Source organism: Cinclus cinclus, chromosome 4 (assembly GCF_963662255.1).
Source record: "Cinclus cinclus chromosome 4, bCinCin1.1, whole genome shotgun sequence".
In the NCBI taxonomy this organism is placed as follows: Eukaryota; Metazoa; Chordata; class Aves; order Passeriformes; family Cinclidae; genus Cinclus; species Cinclus cinclus.
The window spans coordinates 68,646,158-68,670,068 of record NC_085049.1 but is presented as its reverse complement, the minus strand read 5'-3'; the positions used below and the strand labels follow the sequence as shown (position 1 = coordinate 68,670,068).

Below are 23,911 nucleotides of genomic sequence, written 5' to 3'. Positions count from 1 at the left end.
AAATGCTGCATGGAAGCATTCCTCCCTCCACACTGAAGGATCAATAAGCATCCTCTGCACCATCATTAATCATCTCCCACATAATAATACTGAGATACTGACAGGAGAAAAGAAGGAGCAAGGGGAGGGAAGAAAGGGACAATTCAGAAACAGCATCTTGGTTAAATGCCAGCTGTATTGACAAGAAAAGTAGAAAACAACAGAAGGACAATGAGCTAAGGACAGTCATGCCCTTCAAAGGACAAAATTACATTCTTTAATTGTTCTGGAGGATTTCAAAATGAGGTGTCTGCCTCCAGCAGAGCGAAGATTAATCTTCTTGGAACGGTTTGTATCATGAGCTCCTCTAAGTCAAGAAGTGCAATCTTAGGTGAAATAGTTGATAGATTCAAATCAGTATTACAAGCAAGCAAGGGGGATTAACGTATTTACTGCGAGTTAAAATTATCCAGATTATTACATTGAGGTCAGAGTTTTCAAAACCGTATTATGAAGACATTTAACAAGCAAAAACCATAATAGGCTCCTTGCCATTTTTCCTTCAGGGAAAACTTATTAACTGGCTTCCTTTTCCTGTTCAGATTGCTGTGAGATTCTGTTTTGTTCTCAAATTATTTATGCAGGTTGAAGTGCTTTTAATCCTTGCGGATGGAGAATATATGTTAAGTGTAGCATTCTGGATTCAGTTGTAGGTATTCTGCCAAAGCCTGAACTAGTATATAAACTTGGTGCCCTGCAAGCATCTAGTGAGACATACATAGACACAACAGCTATAGTCCTGCTGAAGGAAACCAGCACCTCTTCAGTACCAACTCCCCAGGCAAAGGGCCATTTAAAGCTACATAACAGAGAAGTAGACTTATGACCAGCAGTGTATGGTGCAAGTTAAATGCCCTCTCACAGGACATTCCTACTGCAAAGGCTAAGGTGAAGTATCTCTTCCGGTTTCTTTTAGGATAATGGGGATATTTGCTTTCTCTGATTCTTAAAATAAGTATTAACAGCAATGCACAAGCATTACTGGGACAGTTAAAAGAGGACTGGTAGGAAAAACAACTCGACGAAAAAATATCTGGGGAGAATAGTCCAGTCCAGCTACATTATATTATCAAGGTGGACATGCATTAACTTCAAAGAGACAAAAGGGTTTTATCACAAATGACCCACCAATACCCAAAAGCAATCATTTTAACTCTTGATAAACAAACATCTGATTTTTGAATGATAGCCTCTTAAGAACACTCCTAGTAAGTGATCAAATCCATACAAAACCTAAAACTGAGATGTTAGACCAGTTGCTGGCATTTTCTTATGTTATCATTATGAATTTTGGAAAGTGACAAATAATATAAATACACAAGTACCACTGCAGTGACAATAGTGTAAGTAGTATATTTTATGTCAAAACATGCAATGGCTCCTAAGGACCAAATACATGCTAACTACAGACACAAAATTTACATCCATAGTAAGGTTGGATGAGAACAGTTCTCAGATGGGAGATCCTCAGATGAACCAAGTTGTTTCTGACAGTGTTGGGGAGTGGTGTGTTCAGTGTGGCCTGAAATCTACTCAATGTCAAACTCTGAATTTAAACTCAAAGCAAGTTCTCCTCCAGTGAGGAATAATCCTGATCCTGTTAAAATTCTTCTCTGCCCAGTGAAGAAGGATTGCTTTAAATATGACCAAAATCCACTAACTTCAGTTAATGTTGTCAAGACCTGTATTATAATTTAAGCCATTTCAATTCTTTTCTTTCAAAGAGAGATGGTAGATTGAGGAGGGATGGGACTAAAAGAGTGAAATGGATAAAAACTATCTTCCAACAATAAGATAAGCAAACCAATTAAAAGGATTGTCATCCTGTAATTACCAGAGCACTCTGCATTGCAAAGAGAACTGAAGCTCTGTTGCACAACAGTCATGCTTTTAATTTGAATAATGAGCCAGATGCATAACAAGACTATTAAACTGTTATCACAAGCAGCCCTGTCCCTCATTGATTAATGACTTTGTGTCACTAAGGAAAGGAATTCCATTTTTAAGTTCAGATTGTCATCATCAATGTTGCCAAAGCAACCACTGTCTGCTTTTGACTTACCCCCACACATGGTAATTAAGCCGTTAAATGAGGAAACAAAACATTGATTATTCTCTGAAATGGAAAATTGAAGCCTTGCAAAGAGTAAGGGTCTGGGGAACCCAGATTTGTTCCCCAAGATAAATGTACCTGTGCAAGAACCATGTTCCAGGTCAGTGCACGTTCTCAATATCAAATATATCATGGTGTCCCACTCAGTTTGAAATGTGCTGCTAATAATAAAATCTGGTACAGTTTCATATACTAGAAACCCAGCAGAATCAATAGAAAGACATGAATAAAAAAATACCTGTGTGAAAAACACTTATTTTACAGTAAATATAATCAGAGGGCAGAAACATAGCTAAATAAGCAGGTGGAATCTCTATACATGATCTTTATAGAGGGAACACATTTGTACATAGGCACATATAGATGAGCATACTTTCAACATTACTCATCCAAAAAATGTACGCTTGGTCTTTGTTTGGGGGCGTGTTGTTGTTATTTTTGGGGTAGGAGTTGTTTTGGTCAGTGCAAAATTTATACAGAATGTTCTACCAAGAGCAGCTACAGTCTGGCTTCTTCCAACTTACAAGCTTCCCGGAGCTTTTCCTTGTCGTAATGTAGCCCCTCGTATTCTTGTAAATTAATCCTGTTCACTCTGATCCGCAGGCGATCTGGGATGGAGTGAGGACTGCAAGAAAAGGAAAAAGCTTCTTAGACAAAGTGTTCCCTGCAAGAGCAAAGGAAAACAGGATATGAAGGGATTTCAATCTTCTCTGAAATGAGAAAATGAACAAGCCTCTTCAAAAGTGGGCCAAGTCCCCAGAGGCCAAGTCCTGCATTTAAAATTATGACTTTCTAATGCACAACAGCATCTATAGCATTATACCTTAAATAATAAGCAAGATCAGGGATCCCCTTTGCTATCTGTGTGACCTGAAACTGTAAAGATTTTTTCTGAGTTCTTACACCCCTATGTAGCTACCCCAACCTTCTCCAGTTCAATTTTGTGTACATCCTTAAAACCCTACCACAGCCAGTAGATAGATCTGCCAACTTGAATTTCAAGACATGGAAAGATGCTTCTTGGGAAGTATCTTAGGACAGCCTCTGCCCATGCCACATTACTAAAGGATCCTGATCTCAGGTCCAAGAAACAGTCAACAATAATGTGGCTAAATACTGGATTTCTAAAGTTTTAAGTCTAATACTCAGAACCCAGGAGGACTTTTAAAAGCAATCAGCAGTATGGCAACCTCACTTTTACAGATTTCAGTCTGATTTAGATACCTCAGCTATTGATAACTTTGAAAGATTCAATAGGTCAGTATCTATAAATTTATGTGTTCATATACTGATAGAAATTTGTCAAGAAAAGCTTTCTTTTTCATTTCACACTAGTTTCTACCTTAATGTAACCTATTATTTATTTTTTTTCTTAAGTTTAACTGGATGCTATGCAAAACAATTTAGCCACACTTGCATCTTCCACTTTTCAAGAAAGATAGAAAATCCACATATTACAATGCACATAGCAAATGTCTGTCCTATAGGAACTCAGTCCCAAATCAGTTAAAAGTAGATGACCTATTCTGTGTTTTTACCAAAAGACTATGTTTTCTGTTTTAATCTTGTTTATAACAGGACTCTGCCTACAGTAATACTGACTAATACACACTGCCTTTTGAAAGTCAAAAGTCATAAATATATGGGTTTGTGTCTCTGTCTCAGTTTCAACTATTAAGTTTTAAACTATGTGACTTACAGCATTTGCACTGCTAGTGAAGGACAAGGCACATCTCAAAAATTTTACCTGTGCTACCTCATTTCTAAACACCACTTCAAATGTGAATTTTCTTCACTAATGTCATCAATTAATCACCAGTAGACTTATGTCCTATCCCAATGGGCCTCATTTCAAACTCATTATCATAATGAATAATCTGGATATCTCATGAAAGCAGGAGAGGAAAGACAGGGAAACAGGATGACCTCACTCCAACATCTGCCAAACCTTGGCTAATTGCCTCCCTTCCAACCTACCTGTGAGAACAGGATGGTGTTTGCACACCAAGGGAAGAGAAAGACAACACTGACTTCTGCAGATATGTTGATTCACTACCTAATGCCATGTAAGGAAGAAAAACAGATGTTATTTCTTAGCTTGAAGCCAATGGCAACCTATTGCATGCGCAGTATCACCTTCTGAGTCAAATTAGTCCTTTCATCTGAAAAGAAGCGAACAGTATCTTTGTTTGGAGCTGGAGGAAGAAAAATATCTAAAATGAAGAGCAAATCTAGAATTTTTTTTTTTCTTCCAAGAACCATGCACACACTCTCCAAAATTCTCTTTTAACTGGAAAAGGTTTAAGAGGACACTTCCCATGCATTTGCAAAAAGTATATTTTTTGAAATACAGGTGCATTGTCTATCTCAGACTTTGCTTCTGCAGGAGCAACAAATGCACAATGTAAAGTGTGATGTATTTAATGAGAAGAAATAGGAGCAGGTCCAGTGTAGGAGGGCAATCAACTGGGAATTAACAGAGTTTGATATTCTGTTCCACCCACCTCTCACACCATTTTTATAGAGATGGGCTAAAACCACTACATAAGCAGGTTGTGTGCTAAAACATACAACTGGAGAGAAACAGGACTTGGCCTCTTGTCCATTTGAAAAGTTTAGTTAGCTTAGTGAAAAAAGGTAACTTTGAAAACAGTAGCTTTCAGTAGAAAATAAACTATTATCAGAAATAATGCCAGGAGTTCCTTTCTACAGGGTAGCAATTTACATACTTAGCCAGGTCCAGTCACAAGTAGAATATTCATAATACAAGTAAACATATATGCACATTCCTAAAAATGTGTGTTTATTGACACATACACAAAGGAGACATTTATTCAGTAACTGAAGCTGTATGGTTCTGTTAATCTGTTCTTTGCAAACACCCTTTGTTCTCTTAGAATAGTCATTGGCTGACACATTGTGTCACTAAATTTTATTACCTATTCAAAATAAATTTGATTCCAAAACTCACTGTTTGAATATTCATTTCTTGTGCTATCAGACTAGCAATTGACACCAGAGTATATTGTCCTCATCAGTCAAACTAATTAACTCATTCATTCTCAGAACTCTATTTAATGTAACTGAGCAAAATACTTCCACTATCAACACTACTGCAGTCTTCATAGACACTGTATCATAATCCATATTATTATACAAATAGATCAATTTTTCTCTGTTCAGACATAATCAGTATATGCAGAAACCAGAAAGATTAAATAAGCATATCCATGCAAAAGCAAATAACAGGGTGATGAATGTCACTGAACGAAAACAGTAGTACAGTATTAAGAGAAATAGATGTCTCTGAATACCATGTAAAACAACTTGCTCAACCACGAGGAGAAGAAGAGAAGCTTTCCACATAAAGCAGCAAATTATAAATAAATTTGGGGAGGTCGCTGCACTTAAATTCAACCTAAAATACTTAAATTACTTACCTCTTACCAATTACTTTTTAAAATGGTATATTACATAGTCAACAAAAAGTATTTGAAACTACAGATGAATGAAGTCTATTACCTCCTAAAGAATCTAATTAAGAACTCATTCCACAAACACATCAATCCACAGAATTAAATCCTAAATGTAATTTGCCTCATGAGGATGTAAATAAAGATTGAGGTCAACTAAAACATTCTATTTGTTCATGCTTATTATTTCTAATGATTTTATTTGAGCACAAACCTAAATATGAATTTTCTCCAAGATCTTTCACCTAGGAAACACACTCAGCTTTTGATGAAGTCATGGCTTCCTCCTCTCACCCCTATTAATCATCCAGCAACAAGTGAGAGGAATCCAGACAGCTCACATGGAGCACAGCTGGTTTTCCTAGGAAATGTGCTCCTGCCTCCAGTCACCCAGGGAAGAGCACAGATAGGGTGAGCTTGGGTCCTGCCCAAGCCTGGCACTCCTGCTCAGCAGCTAGTTACACTTCTGCCATCCCACCAGCTTGGTCTGAAGCTGGGAGGACAGACTTGTGGATTATAAATACCTTAATCCCTGTATCAATTATTTATGAACCCAGTGAAACGTTTCCTACGCTTCATGTCTCCACAGAGAAAGGAATAATAAGAAAAAACAGTCCAACAAATCTACAGAATCCAGTGACAAATTTCTGATAGATCTTCAAGAATACAGCCTACACCATCCTAGAAACAAACAGATTTTAATGTGATTCAGTAAACTAAAAAAAGAAACCTACTTCCTCCCATGCAACAAATACTTGAGTAAAAAAAATAAAAAATCAGTCTTTCAGGGTATGTTTGCAGTGACAATGAATGATTAATGTATTACCTGTCTCCTAGAAAAGAAATAAACGTGAAAAATTAATTAAGTGTTCCAGTGTTTAGAGCAATTGGAAATAGGAAAGCTGTAGCCAAAAGAAAAATGAATTCACCTTACTTTCAAAATCACATTTACGCAGCTTGGAAATGATACATTAAAAATAAGTTTCTGACAGCATCTATCTACTTAAAACATAAGACCTGCCACAGCAGAGCAGACTCATTCAGTCTCTTCTGTGGATGAATTTCAGCACTTCACGAAAGCTCACTACTATTTTAACTCTTTTTTAACTCTTGCTAAGTTCTTTACCTAAAAAGAACCCCATACCCTTGAAATTATGAACTCTAACACATTTTTTTTTCTTCCATTTGGGAATCTGAGCTACATGAGCAGCCATGTTAATAGAATGCTGGGCCAAAGGACAGTCCCCTTGGTTAGTAGAAGCATTGGGAAGAAAATATAAACCTCATAGATGGGATAAGAATTCAATGATAGAACAAAATAGTATAATAATAATAATAATAATAATAAATATGGTAATAATAATAATTGTAATGATAAGAGGGGAGTAGAGAGAGTTACAAACATAAAAGAAAAAAGCAATGCATGGTACAGCTGCTCACCATGCAGCATATCCACAAACAGCAGCCAGACCCCTCCCAGGTAACTCCACCAGTTTGCATAGTGAGCATGATCTTTTCTGGTGTGAAAAATCCCTTTGGCCAGTTTGTGTCAGCTTACCTTGCCTCATTCCCTCCCAGCACTGAGTGCAGCTCCTCAGAATAGAGTGTGAGACACTGGGAAGTCCTTTACTTAGGATATACACTACTTAGCAACAGCCAAACATTCTTGCTATAAATCCAAAAAAGAGTTCTGTACAGCTACTAGGGAGAAAATTAGCCATGTAACAGCTAGAAACAGAACAGAATTGTTATCCCAGATAAGCCAGGTTAACTCTCTGTAGTAAATTCTCTGGCACTTTCTTGTCTCACAACTGCTTCAGCTTTGCTTTGCAGAGGCTAGACCCACACAGACACCTAAACTACAGACACACACTGATGTTCCCAGTAGAATCCTGATACTTGCATTTCTTCTCCTGCATGCTAACTGGGGTTCTCCCACACTTTACCTTTCCAAGCACAGGGGGCTCTCCATAAGTAATAATCCCTCTAAACAGAAGTAAATATTTTTTTTGGGTTGGAAGGGACCTTAAAGATCATTTAGTTCCAACTCCCCTGCCATGGGCAGGGACACGTTTCACAAGACCAGGTTGTTCAAAGCCCCATGCAACCTGGCCTTGGACACGTCCAGGGATGGAGCATTCACAGCCTCTCTGGGCACCCTGTGCCAGTGCCTCACCATAAAGAATTTCTTCCTAATATCCAGTCCAAACCTACTCTCTTTCAGGTTGAAATGATTCCACTTGTCATTACATGCTCTTATAAGTGGTCCCTCTCCATATTTCTTGTGGGTTCCCTTCAGGCACTGGAAGGCCACAATTAGGTTACCCCAAATCCTTCTGTTACCCAGGTTGAACAATTCCAATTCCTTCAGCCTCTCCTCACAGGAGAGGTGCCCAATCCTTCTAATGGCCTTGAGGCCTTCCACTGAACTCACCCCAACAGGTCAACATCCTTCCCATGATGGGGACCCTGAGGCTGGATGCAGCACTGCAGGTGAGTTCTCACAGGAGCAGAGTAGAGGGGTAGAATCACCTCCCTTGCCCTGCTTGCCACACTGCTTCAGATGCAGCCCAGGATGTGGTTGGCTTTCTGGGCTGCCAGAGAATATGGGACAGCTTCACGTTCAGAAACTCACATGTTACACAGGAAAAACTGAGGAAGAATCAATGAGACTCAATTCCCTATAAATCACGTCTCAGGAAAAAAAGGAGAAGGTATCTATGAGCATTTTCATCCTTAACTCTGCATTTGGAGAATAGTTCACTTTCTACCACTTCCTCCCTTACACCTTGCCTCCTACTATTCTTTATTAGACTCTCCTCTTATAGACAGTAACTATATTCAGCCTGAGAAAGTTGATTCTGTTTGGAATTTGGATCTCTAAAAGCAAAAACATTATTTTCTATTACTCTTTTGTTATTCACACAGGTTTTAAACACATACTCTGCTGCAATCATTACCACATAAACTCCATAAAGGAGCAGTATTTACCAATGCAGTGATATTTGTATTTTCATTTATGCAGATTTTGTAATTGAAAAAAAATAATTACAGCCTACCCACAGTGTTTATTCCACTTGCAGAAGAACTGTAGGAGCTACGCAAGTAAATATTTTATTTTTCAATGGTAATTTTTTCAGCATTCCTTTGCATCAACCACACAAATGTACTCTCACAAATGTACATGTGCATCTTCTCATCCCTGAACATCCAGCAGGAAAATGCAAGTCTTTACCTTCCTTTTGAAAGTTCCTCAAAAATACAATACTTGTATTTACTTACACATCTTGCATAAACATTTGTAAAGGATCACGGTACAGTTCTACTATCTCTGCAAAAAACACTATAGGAGCCTAATAATTGGTTGTCCCAAATTCCCATGCATCTCATGCTGCAGAAATCCTGACATTTATCTAAGACAGGTTATATCCATCACCAGGTCTCAGTAGGATCTGCCCTGCTGTTCAGTGCTAACTGGAACTCAGTCTGCTTCTTTGTTGTTCAACAAAAAACAAATGAACATTTGAATCTCAAAGCCATCATAATCCAAATCAAATTTCCCTGTTACCTCCCGGGTTCTTATTTTAATTTGCCACACACATTAATTGGCAGCCCCAGTGCAGCAGCATGTTTAATCTATTTTTACAGATTTTAAGATACAAACACCTTTGACTTTCAGATTAGTTTGGGGCTTGCAAGTTTTTCTCTTCCTGCTTTATTCTGACAACTGATATCAAATGGGTCATTAAAATGAACTGCATCAAAATTTGGAGGTCATTTTCCAAGGGATATCCCTGAGCTTGGAAATAGCACTCATTTTCCTAGACACACAGCTCAGTGCTCTGTGCAAGAAATAAGCATTACCTCAACTTTTTTCTAGAGGCTGATTTAGATGGTGAATTGTTGAGACAAATTAGTTTAATTACTTTATGCTTCCCAGCAGAATACAGCAAGCTGGACCGACAGAAAAGGGACGCCAAACTGGGAATCTTTCCTTGCTTGCAAAATAACAATGAAGTACTTGCAGCTTTCTGAAATTTCACAGAATTGAAGAATGCTTGAAGCTGGAAGATACCTCTGGAGGTCATGTGGTGCAAACCCCTGCTCAAGCACGACCATCTAGGGCAGCCTGTCCAGAACCATGTGCAGGCAGGGTTGGATTATGACTAAAGATGAAGATTCCACAACCTCTCTCTGCAATCTGTGCCAGTGCTCTTGTCAACCTTATGGTAATAAAAAGCATTTTTTCCTCATGTTCAGAGGAAACCTGTGTTTAATTGAAAAGATGTCATCTCAGTTCTTCCCAGGAATGGTGCCTGGCATCAAACTTCAGATGTGCCTGCTGCTATGGATGTCTGGGGAGCTGGCTCATGGCTGGACCTGGTCACCATCACCAGACATGTCCTGCTCACCTTACTGGGCTACTGTGGAACTGTGGTCTTCATGGCAAGATCCTGTGCCCATCAGTCATGCTGTCATCTGAGTTCCCTCTTCCCCATCTGTTGCTGGATTTTACTGCCCCATCTCTTGGCTGAATGACACAGGGTAATAACAAAAGGCTGTGGAACTTACAGAAGAGAAAAAAAGCCAGATACTCACACAGTGAAGGAATCAGGGGGAGCCGAGACTCTCCTCAGGTCAGCAGACTGCACTTTATGGATACTATAAGGCAGCAGGAAATGAGTGGCCAGGAGAAAAACAGCACAAGGTGAGGACAGACAAGGAAAAAAGGTGAGCGAGAGAGAGAGGGAGTGGAAGAGAAGAAAGAAAGAGAAAGACATACAACATTTAAACAGAAACAAAAGGAATGTGTGACATAAAAGTTGAATGAAGTGACATGCAGATCTCTGAGTTCACACTAGGAAGCCAAGAGCAACTGAAGACATGCAAATGGAGAAAATTACTGCTATGTGGCACACAGGAGCTTTCCAAAGACACAAGTGAGGACCAGTGACAAGCTCAGCACACAAGTATACAAGGAAGACAAGGGACCCCAGAATTTCTTTCACAGGCACTGAAAAATTTCAAAGCAACAGACTTTGGAAGCAGGTCCAGAAATGAAATGCAAACGAAAAACAAAGCTGAGATCCAGATGGATGGAATTATCTCCAAGGGTTGACCATAATTACTCCTTAAGAAAAAAAAAACCCTTGCTAGAGATTTTGTATCCACAATGACAAACTGGTCTTTTCATTCTTCCTCATACCTTAGGGAAACTTGCATTTTATATGTAGTGACTCCCAATATTAATTCACCTTTACTGTTTATATTCAAATGATCCCTTTCTTTATCTTGAATGCATTGAATATGTTTTATCTAAAAGCTTTTCCCTCTTCTCCCTCTTCCATTATGCAGGATGCTCTTGCTCAACCCAATTTAAAAGTCAGTGAGAGCAAAATATATTTTTTGAAATTCAGAAAGTGTTCATTAACTGAAACTTCCTGGGGAGTATACTGTACAGGAGTTTCTAATCAGAAAACTATTCCTGGAAAAGCTGAACCACAGTTCCTCTTCTTATTCCCCATAATTTTTTGTATGGCTCACAACAACCACATCCTTGGCTCAGTCACAGAAAACCAAGTTGTGTGTTGTCTCTTTCACATGCTACCATCATCAATAGTGGAGAACAGGAATGAGAACTTAGCCAACAAGTGTTTCAAGGAGAAAAAAAAACACCCACAGAAAAAAAAAAGAGGATTAGGATAAAAAATACAGCAACAGTGTAAAACTTCTTCAAATAAAGTCTTTTTCTACTCACTCCCACTTCTTAATTGGTAATAATATCAAAGCTGACAATAATGACAACTCTGCATTTCTGTGACCAAGATAATTTTCTAATTGCTTTCCTGGCAAGGAGCTCAAGAAGGGCTGTCTAGTAATTAAGGGCAGCTCCAGACCCACTGATTTATCTCACACATCTAACATTCAAATTATAGCCATTAAAAAACCCTTAATCTATCATGTTCAGTCCAATAGAAGGCTCTCTGGGAGATTCCAACAGAACAAGGAGTTATATCCTAGAGATCAAGTTAAGAAAAATAGATAAACATATTTAATTACAGATTTCTTCATTTGTGCAATACTACCAATGAGATTCATAGTGAATGAACTTCTTACAATACTAATATGCTTCATAGATTTTAACCTTTAGCAAGTTATTTGCTTTTTATCACATTAGAAAATTCAAATTTTCTCTCCTTCCTTTTCAACACCTCAGAGTGAAGTACATGCACAGAGATATATATATATATAGAAATAGATGTAAATATATACACACACAGTTTCTGATGTGAAGCTAAGTTCCTGACAGATCATCTGCATTTCCAAAACACACAGATCTGCAGAAAAATACCTCAGCTAAATCAAAGAACTCTGACAGCAATTTAGTGTACCATGAAAAATTTAAATCAAACTAAACCACAAAGACTATCCACTTGACAATCAGCATATACTACAAATCTGGATTTCCCTACCACAGTTTAAATTGAGATCTATAAATCCAAACCTAACCATGCTAATTATCAGTTTGAAATACCATGAATTCTCTTTTTACATTTGCATTAGTCTCCTTTAGTGCAGAAAAAGATGTCCCAGGATTGCCACTTGCTTTATTCTAGCTTTCACTAATGACTAAGGAGTTGTGGTTGGGTGAAATTGGGCACTGCTGCCCATAGTAAGATTCTGCTATTCTCTGCCCAACAAAGATGAGTATACCTTAAGTATTTTCCAGGCAAACAGAAACTGCCCATTAGAGAAATGGGCTTCTACTGCAAGCATTAGTCTCAGTAAGAGAAAAGCATTAGTCTCAGTAAGAGAACAGAGTGCTAAATTGAACAGGAACATGCTGACAGTAACCACAGTGGCTTTGATTACAATAATAGATTGACAGCCAGGGGATGACAAAAAAAACTCTCAAGGGCTGGAGTCCAAGTTTGAAGTAAAGCAGTATTTTTCTCTAAATATACAGCTGTGAGGGGGACAACTTGGAAGATAGCTGAAGTGAAAAGGTGTGCCTAAGACCTTGTCCTTTTCTTTCCAGCTATATGAGTTAGTCTGTTGAAAGGTATTACATCTCTTCACAGAAATTGCCTCATCATTACAATTGCAACAGCAAAATTCCCCACCCATTTCCCCAGAAATATTAAAGCCTCAGTGCATGAGGGTTTGAATTAAATGTGGATCATTATTAATGTTAGGCTATTAGTTTGATTAGATCTTTAGTCGTTTTAGGCCATTATCTTTGTATAAGGAACAGACTGTTTCTCTTCACATTTCGAATGTTTGATCAAAAACAGCCAAGTCCTTCGCATTACTCATTTTAGGAGCAATAAATCCCTATACAAGGATTACAGTAATACCCTCTACAAAATAATAGAAATTAGTTTATTGGATGGCCATTTTCATTGGCCAAAATTTCATTGTTTAGGTTTCTTCTGATTAATATATATCTGCAGTCCTTGTAAAGAAAGTTTAACCGTGAAAAGGAATGTTAGCCCTGTGTATTCCTCTTCCCAAGCTATTGGTTTCCAACCTTTTTAGCTTTTCTCTAGTCACACGTACAACACTTTTATTCTTATTTGGGTTTCTATAGTGGTGAAGGATTTCCTACAATGTACAAACAGTTCTTTCAGGACATTCAAATCTTTCTCCACAAACTTCCAGGAGGCATGTGCTCAAAACAGAGCCTGAAGTATATCCTGACTAGTTCTTGATTATGGAAATTTCTTATGGGGTCTACAATACAGCTTAAAGAGCAGATCAATAAAGCTGAAAAACTAAATCAAAAAAACTTCAAGGGCAAATGGCATACATATGCAGAACTGCCAGAAGCCAAGGGGCACACTGCCAAGCCTGCAGACCTCTCTAAATAAATAAATAAATAACAGAAAGATACAACACCAGTCTAAAAGCAAGACAGGGGTAACTCAGAAGATAGAGAGTAAGAGAAAGTCAGAGAAGTATTTACAATAGAGCGAAAAGGGACTTCAGAAGATGTGATTTATTTATTTTTTTTTCATTTATTTTTCAAATGCGCCGCAAGTCCGGTACATGCAAAATCCACGACGGAATATGCCGCCCCACACGGGCCTCCTGCTGTTAGGACATGCACATATGCAACTCACTCATTCAGCAAAGGCATAGACGTTCTCCTCTTGCTTTTCTGCACCATGTTGGCTTGGTTCCTCAGGGAGATCCGGATGAGGGAGGGAGCCAACCGACAGGGTTCGCCATCCACTTGCATGGGGATTGACTTGTACGTCAAAAGCGTCACCTCCCGGCACTGGTGCAGCCTCTCTCCGTGACCTCCCACCTGCAGAGCAGCCTGCAAAACACAAACAAAGAGCACAAACAAACAAACAAACAAACAAAAAAAAAAAAAAACCACGCAAGCGAACAACAAACCATGCAGGAAAAAGAAAAGATACCTCAGAACAGAGATAGCTGAGGCAGTTAGCCAGTCCAAAATGCCACTTGGCTGACAGCATCCATTACACAGTACTCCATACCTAAGCTATTCTAAAAGAGCACAATGAAAGTGTTTTCACCTCAAAACTGCAAAGCAATACTCAAAATTCAGTAAAGTGGTGGGGAACAAGCAGATATCTAGGCAGCAGCTGACAGAATGAGAGGACGCAGTCTCAAGCTGCGCCAGGGGAGACACAGGTTGGGTATTAGGAGAAAGCTTTCACAGAAGGAGTGATAAAGTACTGGAATGGTCTGCCCAGGGGGGTGGTGGAGTCGCCATCCCCCGATATGTTTAAAAAAACACTGGATGTGGCACTTGGTGCCATGATTTACTTGAGGTGTTAGGGCGTGGGTTGAACTTGATGATCTTGAAGGTCTCTTCCAACCCAGTGAGTGTGTGAATTCTGTGAATCTAACCACATGCACTATAGGACTCATCATCTATATACACACATATACGGACACAAATTAATAACTGTGTTCATTCTTAAAGCTTTCAATTTGTTTTGGTTGGTTTGTTTTTACAATACAGTAATGTAAATTATTATTTGCTCTTTAAAACAACATCCCTAATTAGATACATCTGTGAGACAGAAAAATTATTTCCCCTTCCTGAACAGAATAGTTCTTAATGTGAATTAGATAAATTTTTTATTATGAAAGCTTACACATCAAGTCAACCTCAACATTAGACAGGCTGAAAAGGACAAACAGAAGGACATTTTTAAACCAATTAAATATCATGTTTAAGAATTCATTTCAAAGAAATTAAACAAGGAAGACAATGAGCAGATCCTTCAAGTTCTAGGCAGAGATGTTTGGGCAGAAATGTATTTTTAAAATAAATATTACTATTACGTGACAACTAACTCTGATCTCTCAGATAGAGAAAAAAAATCTCATATTAATGCAATGTCAATATAGACCAGCCTAAACACAAGTCAAGGCGTGTGCACTTAATATTATGGATCCATTGACAGTATTATCAATAATATAATAATGATAATCAAAAGAAGTTCTCTCCCTCAGTTTCACAGACCCACTTAGATACAACAAGAACATCTGTGAGACATACAAGGCAAGTTGGGACTATATCAATATAATCTTTTTTTTAACAATTGTTCTGCAGCATCACAACCAAAGTGCACCTGTAGACCCTCAGTTCTCAATTAGGCTTTCTTTAAAGAGAAACAGCAGTTCAAAGGGCCCTACTTCTTAAATTCAGCCCCAACTTAAATTGTTGGTAGCTTTTGAGATCTGTCTAGCCACTTCCATTGACTAGAACTGTGTTACTGGCAAACACAAAAATCTCTTCTGACTGAAAATTGACAGTTTGGACATGCTAAAGAGAATTTTGACAGTATTTTCAAAAACATGCCCTAAACTCTTCACATTTATTCCACAAGATCTACCAGGCTAACAAACAAAATTTTCTTGTGGGTTATTTCACTAATCCACTAGACCCAGCAAAAAAAAACAAACAAAAAAAACAAAAAAAAAACAAGGAAAGTATCCTTAAACCAGACAAACTCTTAAAGGAAAGACTGACCAAGACTGCCTTTTGCTTATTTTGAAGATCAGATTTGCCTGAATTTCTCTTTGGGGAAACAAGCACCATTATCGTGGGTATTTACTGAAAGTGATATAGACTGAGGGCAGGTCACACAACAAGGGAGTTTAGTTAAAACAGGCTTATCCACCTTTGTTTTAAACTAACTTACATGAGAGAGCAGCAACAAATACCTACAGGTATGGAGCTAAGTGTGAGCTATAAAAACTTGCCAGGAAGTCCAGCTGTGGGCTTTCTGCTGGCCACACTAAGACCAAACTGCAGTGCCTTAGGTAGGTTGGTGCTAGCATGGGGATAATTTCCAGCTCTGGCTGCATTAACCACCCCCTGAAGACACTGACACAGTGCCTGACCACTGCCTTAGCAGGACACCAAAGTATTTATAGCCAGATTGCTTTTATGGTAACTCAGTTTTAGTTCACTTTAAGGACAGCATTGAAAGAAAGTGCACTGACAAAATTGTTGGCTGAATTTCCTTTTTCTAGCAGAATAAAAAGGAGATATAATTCATGCAAGAAACGCTAATAAAGCTTTCCACAGCTACTACTAAAGTTCCACAAGACTTTTTGAGAACATATGGAAACTATATGTGCATATATCTTTATATAATAATTCATATTTATATACCAGCCATACCTAAGAATGGACTTTAATGCCATAGACTGAAACATACAAAAGTTACAAAGAAAAGAGTGTTTATTTGATCATAGAACACTCCCACAGTGATATCATGACTTCATGCTCATGAAGTCATCATGAGCATTATACTGCTCTTACTGCAATAATCTTGTCATTTAACGTCGGAGCACTGCACATACAAATCAGCCGTATTTTCCAAGTGATACTCTTTGTTATGAAATAACTCTTCTCTTATTAGAAAAGAACAATTTAATTCTGCCATTTAACAGCAGAGCACGCTTGGGCTTTACCTGACGACGGGGAAAGACATTTGTTCCTCAGTTACAAGGAACATTTTGCACTCTGCAGTGCTGCCCACGGGGCTGACCCAGCCTGGCAGCAGCCCAGGCACTCACCAGCGAGGCCATGGTGAACCCAATGACTTCAATGTAGCCATCGTCATGACGCTGGGGCTCAAAGTCTCTGTGGTCACCAGGGTTCCCCCAGGGCATTGTGCCAGCACAATACCTACAGAGAGAGGTTTGGAGAGCGAGATGGAGAAAGCAGCTTGCCCTGATGGGTCCTGACTAGCAGCCTTTGAGCCTGTTCTTTTTGTTCCTGAGCTGATACAACACCCTCAGATGTATTCACCATAAACTTTATCAGGTTCCTCTCTGAGAGGAAAACGGGGAAACACCAGGAAATAGGTCATAGAGCAGCAGCACTCTTTTCTCCCTATCTGCTTTGGTTCCTGCTGGTGAGCTGTTGAGCCATAAAGCTGTTTTGCCCCTCTTTCCTTTCTCCCTGCTAGCTCAGCAGTTCTAACAGCACAAATAGTGCAAAACATTGCATAGTTTGAGGAGGCAGGGAGACATAAGAAGCAACAGATACAGAAGGAACAGATACAGCTGTGGCAGCTCTCTTTTCTACCATCAAAGAATAGATGTAAAGGTGATCTAAAAGTGATAGAAGGGGGAACTTTGGAGAGGTGTCACCAAGTAAAAACTTGCAGCTCAGGGCTCAAAAGATTAAGTGCTTGGGAGTGCCTGTGGAGCAAAGTAGGAGGCTGTCTAAAGCAATGGTCTCCAAAGTGGGGTGCATGCAAGAAAAATCCACAACTGACAAGACAATTAGAGTGTGCAGAGAAAAATATTACTTTCAATAAGAAAGCAAACATTAAAAACAAACATTAAAATAAGGATTTATTTCATCTTTACGACGTTCTTAATTTATATTTGTGCATGCTTTGTATTGCTTGCAATACTAGTGTAAAGGTACATGTATATAACTTATAAATATACATCTACTGTGGTGGTGCTTAAAAGCTTTTTCCTGATAGAAATGCACAATTAAATTAAGTTTGGAGACTACTGTTCTAGAAAGCAGGAGATCAACAACTTCTGATAATTCAGCTATGTTTTTATTAAGGACACACTGTAACATGTTAACAACTATGACTTCTTCCAGCAGTTTGGTATTCCTCAACTGATAAAATATTTATCCTTCCCCTCTCTCCATTTCTGTCCCCTTCTACCGCTTTCCTTTTTTCCACACTTGGATTCTAATTAAGCAAAAGGCCACATATCTGTCCCTTTACTACCCTGTTTGCAGGTTAGATGCACAGCTTTTCAAAGAGTGTTTGTTAAGCATTTCTACTGTATCAGGATATTCAACTTTTGAAAGAATGGTTTTGCTGCACCCTGAGCTCTGATGCCATTCTGCACAGCTCATTAACAGCATTATAAGCAGCCAGCTCTCAACAAGGTAGCCCAGAGGCAACATGCTTCCTGCACATGCATCAAGCCCAGGACAACTGGTGGGTGTCTTTTGAAAAGTATTGTTATTTTTCTTGTATAACTTCAAGAATCTGTCTTGAGCTTACCTGGGTATGTTTAAAAACACTATACACTGGAACTTCAGCTCCTGGATCTTTGGAGTCAGGTCTGTACCATCACACTACAAAGCCAAAGTGACAGAGCACAGAGAAATTGCTGAATGGAGCCAGAGACAAGAGAAGTGTTGCTGCTTTGTAACAACTTTCCCAAGACTTTCCTTGGAATGTGTTGCAAATGTCATGCTCAAAACTGAAAAGTAACAGAGCCATTAAACTCTCACCTCACTCTCTCTCCCAAACCTCCACTTCCACCCCCTTCCCACAATACTATAACACAATTTTTTATACTTACCACAACTTTAACATGCTTGGATAAATCTCTTGAGCTTCTTTGCAGAAAGTCTGTAAAGGCTGCCTGCAATAGAAATAAGTGCAGAAATTGTCAACACTGCCTCTCTTTTTTTCCTCAGTTCTTATCCATCCACAGAGCAAATTACCAAAATGCCATCCTTTGGTCAAACTTACTCTCTCAGAATACTTGATTTGATTTTATTGTTTGAAATTGTGTTACTTCTCCTTTTGAGAACTTAAATGAAAAAAAAAAAAAGGCCTTGGAAACCCAAGTACAATGGTATCCTGGACCATTAAACACAAATTCTTGCTCACAGACTTGTTTCCATGTTTAAGGCACATGGGTACGGTGGGTGTCATCATCCAGAAATACATTATATGTCATTCAGTATCAAACTGGTGTTTGCTCTTACTGGCTTTAGAATAAAGTACTGTCCATTTGCCTCCTGAATGCACAAGTGGGTAATTATACGTGCATATTCACCTATCATTAATCACTCCAAATATCTGATTTGTGCTCTGCACCCTACATCCAAGACTGCTCCTCAAAGCTACAAATAGACAGGCCAAAACTTTGGGAATTCCTCTACAAAGACAGTGTCAATGCCTTTCCCAAACCCTAAAAGAAGCAGAGCAGTGCCTTGAGAAGCTTTTGAGCCAGAAGAAGAGGGACCAAGATATAACCAGGACTGTGTCCAAAGGAGTGGCACATTTCTCACCTGCTCAGCTCTGTATAATAAAAGTACCACAGGCTCTTTTCTACAGACACCTGTGTGTGGCACTGCCAGAAACAGCATGTGTGCACTTGAAATTGTGATAGGCAGAAAGAACTGGCATGAGCTCCTGATGTGAGAAAGTGAGGGGGAAGGTAATTAAGGAGACATTCAGGGAAGTAAGTTAACATCATTCTGTAAAACAAATCTGTACTTACCCCTGCATAAAACATTTTATTTCTAAATCGGCTGTTGAATTTCTCTGGATTTGCTTCTGTGAAAGGATGAAAAATAAAAGTATGAACACCCTAATAAGTAGATTTCATTATACCTTCACATTCCCTGCCAGCACTACAGTGTTTTGTTATAGATCACTCATAGAAAATTTTAACATAAATATGTTTTCCATGTGTGAGTCACCCATCTGTGCCTTTCTCTGCTATCAGATTTCCAACATTGATATTGAATCCTTCCCTTTTCTTGCTGAGAGTAGAAATAGAGGGCAACACGAGCAAAGAAATAACTAGAATTCAATCAGTTAATTTAACAACTTTCAGCCTATTCATCTTATGATCCCTCCATAGAATTTTTAAGAATTCTGTTTCTAACAATGGAGAACAAATCCGTAAGAATTATTAGAAATTTATGAAAAAATAACCCATGCTTTCAACTAGAAGTAAAGCATTAGTAAATTACAAGATGAAACAGCCCCAAAATTTTGATGTGTTAAAGAGTTATTAAGGAATAGACATTTCTACACAAAGATTTCCGCAGGGGGAAAAAATTGGTTACTCTAAAACCTATTTAGAAAGCTGTTTCATTTTGATTAGACTCCAAGTGATGGAGAATTTTAAGTCTAGTAGTAATGTACATCCAATGGTTAATTATTCTTACTCTTAATGTAAATGTGGCAGTTTCCAGTCTTGAAATTTTCAGTCTTCAACTGCCAATTGCTGAATCTTGTTATACTTCTCTGTCAGATTAAAGAGCCTTCAGCTATCAGATATCTTCTTGAGTAAATACTTACAGGCAGTGATTAAATTGCCTCTTAACCTTCCTTCCAATAAGCTAAATGGAGTTCCCTTAATCTCCCAATATAAGGCACATTTCCCAGCCTAGAGTTCATTCTTGAGCCTCCTTGGAAACTGCTTTCCTTGTTTGTGGCATCTAGAGATTCCAGAAGCAGCCCTTCTTCTGACCCTGTATTCAGTGTTAGTGCCAACAACTCACCCTAGTTCATTGATTCTCTAGTGAAAGCACCAAACTACCAAGGCAGTTCTTCTGGCATCGCATTCATGGGGACACATCCAAATTACCTCTCAAATGACCACTTAAAACAATACTTCTAGTTCTCTTGAAAGCCACTACCTCACACAAAATATGGCTCCATTTTGTAAGAATGAGCTGCTTGAGGTTTCTGATTTGCTTTCTGGCTCAGTTGCTGTATCTGTTGCCGTGTCGCAGGTGACTCAAACTCAGCCAGGGTCACTTCTACTTCAAATAATGAATTTAATTGCATAAGTCAATCTAATCTCACTTACTGAGCTCACAGCTCTTTGCAGAGAGTCTCAACAACCCATGCTAAGCAGCAGAAGACTTCTGAAGTCTTAGTGCCTGTGCTGCACATTCTCTTATGTGAGTATCCCAAATGGTTCCAGACAGCACACACCACAGCACTGGACTTTACCTGGTTCTTATGACAAATACTCCTCATAACTAAAGCCCCAGTTTAGAACAGGAAAAGAACCTTTCTGATGCCAGGGACTCAGCAGTCCCTCAACCTACTGGTCCTACTTCTGCCAACAGGGATGAGCACAGGTAGGAAGGAAGGACTTTATGATGTAAAATAGACCCTTAAGTTGATTAGTGTGCAAGTTTGATTGTAGGAGTAAATTATTGAGTGCATATCCAAGGCTCACTACACCCTCACCATTCCTAAACCATCAAGGAAGTAGAAAATGGAATGTGTTAGACTCTATCTGTGAGCAGTGGGGGAGTTTCCTGCAAATAAACAGTTCTGCACAACTAAGGGATCAAACAGCCTGTCAGCAGGGATAAAGTGAATTGCATCTTCCATGCTCTACCAAAGCATAAGGATACCAATGGAGGAAGTTGGAAAGAGCCACTACCCAGAACACTTCCCAAAGAAGCAGAGCTAAATACATTAGACTTGGATCCAACCCTCAAGCCTCAATCTGATTAGTCACAGGAAAAGTGTAGAGGTTGCCACAGAAAAGGCCACATTAATATATAGGCTCCTCTGGGACACTGTAATCTCTGCTTATTTTAAATATAACGGCTGACGAATCTCTACTGCATAAAGTGTCATGCTAGGCTGAAAGGTCATAACAATTTACCTTATTTTGGTTTGCAGGCATGGTATTAATTTGTTTTAATACTATATGTGATTACAATAGCTCCACATGAGCAAATGCATTTAGCCAATTACCTCAAGAGCACAAATGCTGCAGCTGTGACAGCGCTTCACATCTTGCTGCTGTTGCTAAGAATTTCTCTGGATTGTCATCACTGATAAGTAAGATCATAACCTGCTTTGCCTTGTTTAATTCACTGAGCCACAAGATTCTTTGGGCTGGAAGGACCTTTAAGGTCCTTCTACTCCAACCCTCTGCAATGGGCAGGGACATCTTCACCTAGATCAGGTTGCTCAGAACTTCATTCAACCCAACTTTGAATGTTTCCACGGATGGGGCATCCACCACCTCTCTGGGCAACCTGTGCCAGTGTTTTACCACCCTCATTGTTAAAAACTTCTTCTTTCAATCCAGTCCTAATTTACACTCTTTTTGCTTAAAACCATTATCCCTTGTTCTATTGAAACAGGACCCATTTTTCTTACAAATCCCTTTCAGGTGTTGAAAGGCTAAAAGTGGTCCAAGGAATCTTTTCTTCTCCAGGCAGAGCAACCCAAATTCCATGTGAAAAACAATACAACCCACACACCAGCAACACCTCAAAGGCTATAAGCTTTCCTCTTCTAAAATACACACAATTCACTTCACATATTTTAGCATTTGAGAAGGCAAGGATGACACCAGCAGTGAAGATTTGTGCTACAAGAAACTCTCCTGGCCATTCATACTCAGACACACAGCTTGCTCTGCCAAGTGCTTTTTCACCTGTGTAAATTTTTAAAACACTGGCATGTCTGGAATAACATTCATTCTTTATAGGGCTCCATAACTTCATTATTAAATAATGCCTCCATTAAATGAGAAAGTAGCAATGCATTTAATCCATGCAGTATATTCACAGTCACATTAGCAATGCAGAGTGACATGCACTCATAAAAAAAATGCATACAGCTGTCATAATTTCATTCCTGTGCCCTTTTGTGGCCCCTCATTATTATTCCTAAAGCTTGAAGCAGTCTTAAACATCATAAAATATGCATTAGCTCATTCCATCATGTATTCTGCTCTTTATTTAGCCTGGCAATAGAGTGCTATCTTTTCATCTTGGAATGACACTCTGATAGTATGACACTGAATATCAGGAAGGCTGTGTTTCAGAAAAAATACCTTCATGTGCAGCTGGAATGACCAAAAGCTGAAGGCAGACACCTGAGCAATGCTTTTTTCTAAAAGCACACCTGCCTAAACCATGTAAATAGAGCCTTTCCTGCCAGTGCAAAGCCATTCATTTCAGTCCTTAAGCCACATGTCAATCTGTACAGGGTGGCATAACTGCCACTGGCAAGGGTAAGGTGCTACAGCTGCTCAGATTCCTGACACTTCTGCAAACATTAAACTCTTTAATTTGCAGAGACACTCTGGGTCTGTACCAAGTCCAGGGATGTTATGTTATAACGATCCAGATGTAACAGCTATTCAGTGTGAGAATACAATTATATTCCTGCTACTTCCAGTCTTGTGGCCCTTCTCTTCCTTCCGCTCCCACACTCACACCTGACTTATATAATTATCTCCTTTACAAGATCTAACACCTTGCAAAGCTTTCCTTTTAGGCCTTTTCCTCCAGTAAATTACAGTATCCTTTGTACTTTTTTCATTTATTAATCCTGAAGTCCCCTGGAAACTCATGATACAATCACTATTTCTTCTTGCATGTATCTTAAGGTTTTATGTTCCAGCTTTACTTCTGAACTATAAGAACAGGATGCTAAATCCAACTCTATTTCTAATTAATAAAACAAATGCCCACCCACAAAGCTAAGGAAATAAAAAGTTGATATTACCTCTGGATTCATGGAACTCCAGTGTAACATGTGCATCAAATCCAAGACTGAAGTAATTATTGAAGACATTGAGGGGAAGCTGTAATTAGATAATAAAAAGAGACATAAAAACAACATGAACGGAACATTTCTCAATACACCAGGGTTTAACTATCTAAACTTGGCTCATCATGGAAACCTACTAAGAACATAGTGGAACGTATCAGGGAAATGTAAGCAGAAGGTTGTTCTGAAGGTTTCGTTATGGCTTGTGGAAAATAATCGGATACAAGAGCCAAAAGAACACAAATCGACCTGCAGTGCTTTATGATCATATATGTGCCTTTGTTAACACACCAAAGCGTTCCTTGTGTTGTCATTTAGATTTCCCACAAGGCTGCACCACTTAAGATATCAGCAACACAAAGGTTTTTGCTGGCTCTTCAAGCTCAGCATGGCAAACGAAACTCCAGCTGTGTTCTTCTCGCTTCATATAGAAACAGGAGCAATCCCAGTCCCAGAGAAGAAGGCCTAAT

General features: G+C 38.9%; 1 protein-coding gene across 2 annotated transcripts in view; it reads right to left on the bottom strand.

The window, feature by feature from the left end:
* Positions 1 to 23,911, bottom strand: part of DGKI (diacylglycerol kinase iota) — a 99,315-nt gene that overhangs the window by 59,824 nt on the left and 15,580 nt on the right. Inside the window, exons 8-15 of one of the 2 annotated variants that reach the window (XM_062492440.1) lie at positions 23,397 to 23,475; positions 19,396 to 19,451; positions 18,466 to 18,528; positions 18,162 to 18,235; positions 16,696 to 16,807; positions 13,749 to 13,948; positions 10,225 to 10,287; positions 2,677 to 2,777 (exon numbers count right to left, since the gene is read on the bottom strand). In XM_062492440.1, coding sequence (XP_062348424.1) covers positions 2,677 to 2,777; positions 10,225 to 10,287; positions 13,749 to 13,948; positions 16,696 to 16,807; positions 18,162 to 18,235; positions 18,466 to 18,528; positions 19,396 to 19,451; positions 23,397 to 23,475 — 748 coding nt within the window. The remainder of the gene's footprint in view (positions 1 to 2,676; positions 2,778 to 10,224; positions 10,288 to 13,748; positions 13,949 to 16,695; positions 16,808 to 18,161; positions 18,236 to 18,465; positions 18,529 to 19,395; positions 19,452 to 23,396; positions 23,476 to 23,911) is intronic. The other variant, XM_062492441.1, reaches the window with a different exon arrangement.